The sequence below is a fragment of the Hyaena hyaena genome, unplaced genomic scaffold (assembly GCF_003009895.1).
Source record: "Hyaena hyaena isolate Hyena2069 unplaced genomic scaffold, ASM300989v1 scaffold_16, whole genome shotgun sequence".
Lineage (NCBI taxonomy): Eukaryota > Metazoa > Chordata > Mammalia > Carnivora > Hyaenidae > Hyaena > Hyaena hyaena.
Genome location: NW_024080650.1, coordinates 5975649 through 5985448, shown reverse-complemented (window position 1 = coordinate 5985448; position 9800 = coordinate 5975649). Strand labels below are relative to the sequence as shown.

Sequence of the window (9800 nt, the reverse complement as noted above, 5' to 3'; positions counted from 1 at the left end):
AAAAAAAAAAAAAAACAGTGGTATATACACATAATGGAATATTATATAACCTTTAAAAAAATAACTGAAAAGTCTTATGTGCATCGGCAGGAATAATCTCCATGATATATTACATAAAGAAAGCAAAGCATAAACATGGTATATAGTATTATCTTTTTGGGTTAAGTTAAAAGCGAAATATATACTTGTGATATACACATAATACACACACATACACACACACACACACATATATAAGCTTTACATTTGTATATATACATATTAACTTACATATGTACAGATATGCTTTATGTTTTATATTCTTAGTCCTGTTTTAAGGAATTCATGTCTTTCTTTTATTTAAAAATGTTATCAAGAATTATTTAGGTAGCAGGACGATAGGTTGTTTTAGTTTTAGTTTTTTCTGAATTCAAAATAAATATTTACATATTTTCAACTCTCCTTTGTGCTGTTTTCATATTACTTTGCTGTTATAGAAAAGGCAAAATACAATTTTTAAAAATTTTCAGAGGTTACATATCCTCACTAAAATGACCCAGAAGTAATAACTGAAGTCCTGCCCTAGTGGATAGTGTGTTCTCTGTGATGTTCCTGGAAGCTGCCCAATGCAGTGGGCCAACGCCACTAAACTCTTACCCCCATTTGCAAAGGGATAACTGCTGTTAAAGTTGGGTGTATAGCCTTTCAGAATTTTTTCTGTGTACTTTATGCATATGTATAAATAGATAGTAAAGGTTCTTAGTAAATAATAATGGGATCATTGTGCAATTTACTTTTTCTCTTGGTAAAAAATCACTGTCATCTTTCCATCCTGAGCACTGAGATCTAAGTCATTATTTTTAATAGATGTATAGTTTTCTACAGAATGGTCATCCATATTTAACCAGTCTCCACGGATGGACTTAGCTTGTTTCTGATCTTTTTTATACAAATAATGTTGCATGAAGTTATAGCCGAAAAATTTGTCTTCTTTTAGCTATTTGATTAAAGAAATACATAATTCTGAGGTTAAGTATTCAGTGAATTATAAAAGTTGGGATTTCATTTGCTTGGACAGGAATAAATAAGGTCACTTATTTAACTTATCTATCTGTCTATCTATCATCTATCTATCTATCATCTATCTATCTATCTATCTATCTATCTATCTATCATCTTCTTTAACTAATCTAAGCTTGTGGAGTGATTTTGGACAAACTGATCTCACTTAAAAGCTGAGAAAAAATGATTTATCAAATTACTTAGTGTCCTGAAAACATGAATATTTTCCTGAAGGGGTCAAAACTATTCAACTAGAAGAGCACAATCCTCTTGCCAAGTAACACTGGCTACTGAGGATACCTCCTCTAGCATGGAACAGAATTTTTCAGTTTTAGCACCATATACCCTGTATTTCAGCTTCCTCATAATTCATAAATACGTCCAGCACTTTACTTATGAAGGCCTTGGCCTGGGCTGCTTCCCTGTCTGGAGAGAAAGTTTTCCTTTCTGCTGTGATTCATCTTTCAAGGTTCAAACAGCCACTGAAGTCTCCCTCAACCCCACTCTGATTAACCACTTCTTAGTTCAATGCTCCAAACACTCTCTGGCTACCCTGTGGGCACTTATATAATAGACTGTACTTATTTATGTATATGCACATGCATATGTGTACACGGCTGGACAATTCCTGAGGATAAGTATACGTGACTTTTCCAACTTTATATCTCTTACCCATACGGTAGGTACTAAATAGTAATTGTTGACTCCATCTCTTCTTTTCAGAAAAATATGTTAAGTGAATACACTAAGAAATAGTTTTTACTGATGACACTAGTAAATGTTAACAAAAGCTCCAGCTCTGGGGCAGCTGCGTGGCTCAGTCGGTTAAGCATCCGACTCTTGACTTCGGCTCAGGTCATGATCTCAGCGTCTGTGAGTTCTAGCCCCACACTGGGCTCTGTGCTGACAGTACAGAGCCTGCATGGGATTCTCTGCTTCTCGCTCCTCATCTCTCTGCCCCTCCCCCCACTCGCTTGCTTTTTCTCTCAAAAATAATAAATAAACATTAAAAAAAACAACAAAAAAACAAAAGTTCCAGCTTATACACTGCTGATGGGCTATCCAGCAATCTGTATCTGAAGCTTTAAATATCCTTTCACTTCAAAAAATTTATCTTCAGGAAACAATCATGAATATTTCCAGGGCTTTACATATTTTTGTAAGAAAAAAATGGAAATGGCTTCAATGTTTATCAATAAATTATGGATAATACAGATTTCATGACATGGAAAAACACTGCCTATTAAGTAAAAAAAAAATTAATGCTCTAAAGTAATGAGTCCAAATGAATATGTACAGTAAAATGTATTTAATTAAAACAGAAGAAATGAGATTGAAAGTAAAGGGACTAACATGGCAACAGAGCTGAGTCTAGGCAGTAGATTCATCGATGACCCTTCCTTTATTCTTTGCGCTGTCAGAATTTCTTTCTAAACGTATATTTTATCTACTTTGCCACTTACAGAATAAGACTTATTAAACATATCTGTGGAATGAATAAATCCATATTATCTTTCTTTAGCCATATAAAAGTCTGATGATACATATCAGCAATTTTTTCCCCTAGAAAATGCTGGCAATGCAAGGATGCAGTTTCATTTTGAACTTTTTCCTATAGAATCAATACAGAACATCAATGTTCTAGGGAACAGGGACTTCTACAGATTTCCTATTATGGTGGCTCAGCACATAAATGTTCATATCTGAATGGGGGAGCTTGGTTAAGCAGATGAAATAAAAACACGCTGTTTAAGAGGCCATAAAGAAAATCAGAAATTTAGAAAAAGGTGGATCTCATATTCTTATGTTGTTATCCTCAGATAAGTCCCTTAAGTAAGTCCTTGGGGATGTCTGCCCTTAGTTTCTTAACCTACAAGAGAAATGACCAGAGAATTCTGAATAAAGTCTTTGAATGTCAAATCTGAGGTTCAGATATCAAACTATGATAACATAGTACAGAAATTTCACATGCTTCTGATAAAAAGGAAGGGACTATAATGATGTGTTAGGAAAGAAAACTCCATGAGACTATTTTTTAAAGAGATAAATCTGAATCAATATATACACAAATATTGACACTGGTAATGAGTTACACTATAAATACAGATGTTTCATCAGCACAGACCTACATGACTCAATAACTTCCAGAAGTTAGAGAGAGTGCTTGACACAAAGTAGGAACTCAACAAATCACTGCTTTCCCTTTTCTAGTCCAACTGCCCCTTTCCCTGGCCTGAATTAGAGTTCCATCTGAAAAATAACCCATGCAGAAGGAAAATCTTTTTGTCTTCTGCCATATTTGTTTATACAACCATTTCTAAAATGTAGTAGTGTTATCCACCACCTGCTTTCTAAGCTCAAGTACGTGGAACATGATTATCTGATCATCATCTGCTGATGCCTATGGATGTCACAGCCTCCTAAAGATACTCTATAGATCCCCTGTCTCTTTTCTCATCCACTTACCAGCCCCACAGCACCCCTCTTTTCTGTGCTCGCAAATCAGTTACAGTATGTTCTGGCTTCTAATACAGGCTTTCTTTTTAAAGGAAAAACAAAGGAGGGGGAGGAAGGAGTCTTTATGACTGAAAAAATCCTCATGGCTCACATTACTTCTTGAATTTGCAGTCAGGTTGTTAAAGCTGAGGATTAGAGAAAATCTGCCAACCAGAGACTCAAGCATTATTTAAACAAACAAACACACAAACAAATAAACCCACAAAAATACCCCCCACTGTCCCCAAACAAAGCTGTGATGTGTTCCAGCATACTACAGAACTTACTGATTTTATTCTGTTGTTAGCCACACATACGTGGGTGCATACGTTTTTGAGCTTTGCTATGTAATATACTGTAATGCCAAGCACTTCACAAGAATGTTAAGAGGGAGGCAGGAGGAATATCTTTACAGGCTGGGAAATGAAGGCTTGAAAGGTTATGTCATTGTCCCACATCACCCAGCCAGGAGTAGAGAGTGAGAATTTGGCACCCTTAGTTAATTTGACACAATCACTCTGCTGCACCGTTCCCTTAGGATTCAACACCCTGAGAATACAGAAGATCTTTGCTTTCTTTTAATGTTCTGGGCTTAATTGAGGGTAATGACAAGTTAATATGTTTGGGTGTAAGCGAAATCCCAAGATTTGTCCAGGTTTTTATTTTTTCCATTGATTACCTTGTAATACCACAAGTCCTCTGTGGACGGATGACTGAAATTTTTTTATGAAACTGAACTCTCTGGTGAACATGGAAGAAAATCCAATCATGTTGATATTTGAGTTCAATTTAAATTTCTTAGTGATACCAACTGAGATCTATGGTTCCGTATTTCTTCTGTCTTTTTCTCCCTTTGAACGATGGTGGAAGTAAATCCCTCACAAACATTTTGTAAAAATGGATAAACCATATAAACTACAATATTTTAAAACAAGAAATAACCTGAAAGGTAAACTACCCCTTGCCCTTTCATTTCTTAGCAGGAAACCTGAAGTTATTATCTATCCTTGATTTCTCTGGGGCTACAGGGGTTGGCCACACTGGTAGGAACAGACAATTTTTTTTTTAACCATTGGTGAAATCTTTTATAATCCTATAATCTGGACATCTTAACTTACCTCCAAATCCATCAGGCACATATGTTTTAAGAACAATATTGCAGAAAATTGTTGGCAGTGATAATGGTTTATTTCCCTCGTTTCGAAGAGAAATGTGTCGATAGCCTGCTTGGAGGCCATCCAGTGGAAGAATCCTCTGGCCTATGAGCCTGTTATTGTCATCATACACAGCTATTCTCAAGACCGCCAGGTCAGGGAGGATTACCTGCAAACAAAGAATGGTACCTTTCATGGATTTTTCTGGGAAGCAGCTCCCAAGAGCCCTGACTCGAGGAATCTGGACCATACCCACACTGCTCTTAAATGTGCCTTAATGGTGAAAGGAAGCCTGTTCATTCTGCCAAAGAACACTGGCCACACCCACAACAGATCCAGCTACAACAAACTATAAAAAACCAGGGGGAAAAAGGCCCATGACAGGTGTGTATGCAAGTTACACCACACTTGGACCGTAGAAGAAAATGTCGTAGTGGGGGTTTCAGGGATGATGGCCGAGGGCCTGGAGCTCACAATGCCTTGTTTCACTGAACTACTGATCTTCTGTAATCTGAAGATTACAGTTAGCCTATTCTGAAGCTGCTAATCCTCATTTTTGTTAAGATAAGAGGCCAGTTATCTGTGTTGTGGGACATACAAATGGAGAAGAAACACCTGGAAAATCTGTGTCCTTAGAAGAAGCAAGAAACCATTTAGGATGACAAAGGAAGTGAAAAAGAAAACCAGATATTCTTGGAGACAACACTACCAATGCATAGAGTTTTTAATACATCTTACACTGATAAGAGAAACAAAGGGAAAAAGTGATTGTAAGATTCAAAACTGAATCATTAAAGAGAATGACTATGATTGGTCTTAGGATCAAGGTATAGAATTAGGAAACCTCCCCCAAACCCAAAACAGACTGGGGAGGGTGGCAACAGGTGGCACGCTTTCTGGAAGCATAGGACAATGCCAACTGGCCTAGTTAAGGACATTGATTGGCCTTTTGGGCGCACCATCCTACCTGTCCTCTTGGCTAAAGGAGCATTGCAAGTTACCAGCGGCTGCCTTTTCAGAAAAGAACTCTCCAACATGGGATGATGTCCATTCGTGAGGACACATTCTAAGGAGATTGTGAACCTGGACTGTGAGCATTGCCACACAGAAGGTGGGCTCCTTGGAGGAAGAAAGGACATGGACCAACAGAAACAACAATCACATGACATCTACAGAACTCATCCCCTGGAAGAAGAGGGGAAAAAAAAAAAGAGGCATTTGGGGTTCCCTAACTGCCCTGATGTCATGTAGTGTCTACACACTAAACTAAGCCCCTAAGTTAGCAGAACAAGTCTGACACATTGGAAATGTCCTACCTTGCGAAACACAAATGATTCTTCATTGTAGACTGGATTGAGTCCGTTGTTCATCACCATGCGAGTTCGGAATTCCTTACGTATGGTGTCGGTGGGCAACCCATACATATCCACTTCTACGTATGTACCAATTTTCTTGTCTGATAAAAACTGACCTGATATGACCTGCGGCAACACGGAAATAGGATGAGAGAGAAGTCTGTGTAATTATCAAGAGCAAAGAATAATCTAGAAGTAAGACATTTTCTGTTCATCTTTAGAAATTTTAATTATCTATGAAAATAACGTGTTCATTGCTTACTAAATTAAAACATTATTGAGCAACTAGTATGTGCCAAAAAACTCAAGATGGAGGTTCTGATTCTGAGAACCATCTATAAAAAGAAAGAAGAAAAAAATAATGAATCATATAATACAAAGAAATAATGTCCAGAGCAGCTTAATTCCACGTAAGTGCCCACATCTATGAAATGAAGTGATGGGGTTCAAATATGTCCTAAGATCCCATCGAAGCTCTGAAATTCTGCCATCTCATACCTTTCTGGATTCTTTTATAAGTCTTGGAAAGAGACAGACACACTGAAGAAAAAAGGAATGCTAAAAGTTGCCTCTTATCCTTTACCAATATTGATAATGTTCAGTGTTATAGATTTATTAAGATGAGCATTCAATTCCATCTACTATCATGCCATGGAGAGACTATTTTTCATTCACAAACTTTCCAAAGGCCTCTAGCCATTTATTATTTCCATAATATTGAGTAGCTGATAATTTTGAAGGTTTTTTGAGGTAAAACTAGCATACAAGAAACTGTACATATTTAAAGCGTATAACAAGATCAGTTTGGACTTAGGTGCACATCTGTGAAACGATGATGGTTTTGACTTTTTCAGAATGTCAGGTAGTTGGAATCATAGTATAGTCTTTCCGGTTATTTCTTTCACTTAGTAATATGCATTTACGTTTTCTCTATGTGTTTTCATCACTTGATGGCTCATTTCTTGTTAGCACTGAATCATATCCCATCATCTGGATGTACCACAGCTTATGTGTCCATTCACCTACTGCAGGATATCTTGGTTCCTTCCAGTTTTTGGCAATTATGAACAAAGTGCTACAGACATCTTTGCATAGGTTTTGGTGTGGGTGTAAGTTTTCACTTCGGTTGGGTAAATACCAAGGAGCATGACTGCTGGATTACAGGCTAAGCATATGCTTCTGAAGTGGCTGCACCATTTTGCATTCTCATCAGCAATGAATGACAGTTCCTATTGCTTCACATTCTCCAACACAAGGTACGTTTTTGATCTGATATCTTGCTAAAAGTAGCTAATAGTTCTACTAGTGACCAACATGTATCTTTTAAGAAAAAAGGAGGCATTCTGAGTCCCTTTACATCTTACATCTGGATCTTACATCTGGACATAAAATATTGTACTGTGATATTTTAAGGCTTTTCCAGGGCCATCTGCATACACCTTTATAGAATTCTTTGAGGAGCAGGGGGCTTACCTGCACTGAGCAAGTGGCTGCAATAACCCCGTCAACAGGAGTTTCAGAGAAGGGATCAAATGTTCGATCAGGCCGTCTCATGAAATCTGGTTTGAGAAGGTACCTGGTGGGACACAAGCATAAAAGAGTTTATTAGGTGTGTTTACAAAGATTATAAAACTCATGCTTCAGGACACTAAGTGTTTCCTTTTCCCCATCTCTAAATTACGAACTAGGCTTTTAGGCAGATGATTCTAAGGATTGAAGAAACTATTCCTGGGGCGCCTGGGTGGCTCAGTCGGTTAAGTGACTGACTTCGGCTCAGGTCATGGTTTCAGTTTGTGGGTTCGAGCCCCGCATCGGGCTCTGTGCTGACAGTCAGCTCAGAGCCTGGAGCCTGTTCAGATTCTGTATCTCCCTCTCTCTCTGACCTTTCCCTGCTCATGCTGTCTGTCCCTCTCTCTCTCTCTCAGAAATAAATAAAAAGACATTAAAAAAATTAAAAAAAAAAAGAAACTATTTCTGTCCCATGGATAATCCTAAAGAGAATCAGGAAAGAAGGAATGATTTTTAGATTCTAGGCTCAGTGACATCTAGGACTTGCTGATACTATTATATTCTTTTGAACTTTTTTATGTCATGGACCTCTTTAGATATTTACTCTTATATGAACAGAATAAAACACAAAGGATAACAATGAAAAAACAACTATATGAGTTAGTTATTAAAATATGAAGAGTATATGATACTCTACTTCTTTATTGTGTTTTAATTACTACATTAAATTATGAGATATAGTGCCGAGCTGATAACTATAATTTCAAAGTACTGATATGCATAAAAATATTTTGTGAGATCTGCAATAATATTACTGAAATATATGAAACTAGTATGAAAATATTTGGTTTATATTTGGTGTCAGAGTCACAGGTACCATTAATATTACTGTGAATTGTTGTCTATGTTTACATTCAAAAGAACCATGCAATTTCAGTTAGAGGCAGTTGAACATAAAGATGTAGTTACCTCCTCATTTCTAGGCAGCAAAATTAGGCAAGGAAATGAAATAAAAGGTACCTATGTGGAAAAAAAGAAGTAAAACTTCTTCTATTCTCAGATGATATGATCTTGCATATAGAATCTACTAAAGGAATCTACATAAGGAATCTACTAAAAAATGATTAGAACTAGTAAATGAGTTCAGCAAGGCTGCAGGATACAAAATCAATATACAAAAATCAACTGTGTTTCTATATACCAGCGATGAACAATCCAAAAATCAAATTAAGAAGATTCCATTTATAATAGCATCAAAAAAGAATAAAATACTTAGGAATACATTTTAACAAAACAAGTGCATGTACTTTGAAAACTACAAAATATTGTTGAAAGATAGTAAAGAAGGCCTAAGTAAATGGGAAAACATCTCGTGTTCATGGACCACAAGACTTACTATGGTTAAGATGGCACTATTTCACCAGATTGATACACAGATTCAATCCCTACCCAGATCCCAACTGACTTCTTTAGAAATTAACAAGCTGATCCTAAAATTAACATGGAAACTCAAGGACTGAGAATAGCCAAAACAACCTGGAACACGAAAAACAAAGCTGAAGGTCTCATAATTCTCAAAACTTTCTACAAAGCAACAGTAATCAAGACAGTGTGGTACTAGCATAAGGATGCACATATAAATCAATGAGACAGAACCGGGAATCCAGAAATAAATTCAAATATCTACAGTCAATTGGTTTTTGACAAAGACGTCCACACTAGTCAATCGGGGAAGGAATATTCTTTTAAACAAATGCTGGGACAACTATAATGGCCACATGCAGAAGAATAAAATTGGCCCCTTCTCTCATATCATATACAAAAAATTAATTCAAGGTGGATCAAAGACCTAAATATAAAAGCCGAAATGATAAAATCTTTAGAAGAAAACATAGGGATAAATCTTCAGGACTTGGCAATGGATTGTAGATATAACACCAAAAGCACCGGCAATAAAAAAAATTATAAACTCAGCCCTATCATAAAAAATTTTTGCCCTTCAAAAGACACTACCAAGACACTGAATAAACAAGCCACAGAATGGGAGAAAATATTTGCAAATCATATATTATCTGATAAGAGGTCTGTGTTTAGAAAATGTAAAGAATAACCCAGTTAAAAAATGGGCAAGTGACCTGCATACTCATTTCTCCAAATAAGAGAAACAAATGGCCAACAAGGAGATGAAAAGATGCTCAGTATCAATAGGTATCAGAAAAATGCAAATCAAAAGGAGATGTCACTA

General features: G+C 36.6%; 1 protein-coding gene across 4 annotated transcripts in view; it reads right to left on the bottom strand.

Annotated features, from left to right (window-relative positions):
• The window catches only part of PLCB4 (phospholipase C beta 4), a 164895-nt gene that overhangs the window by 44061 nt on the left and 111034 nt on the right, over positions 1 to 9800 (bottom strand). For all 4 annotated transcript variants that reach the window (XM_039224818.1, XM_039224831.1, XM_039224824.1 and 1 more), the window contains 3 exons: positions 7520 to 7622; positions 6008 to 6172; positions 4656 to 4860 (listed from right to left, as the gene is read on the bottom strand). In XM_039224818.1, the coding sequence (XP_039080749.1) occupies positions 4656 to 4860; positions 6008 to 6172; positions 7520 to 7622 (473 nt within the window). The remainder of the gene's footprint in view (positions 1 to 4655; positions 4861 to 6007; positions 6173 to 7519; positions 7623 to 9800) is intronic.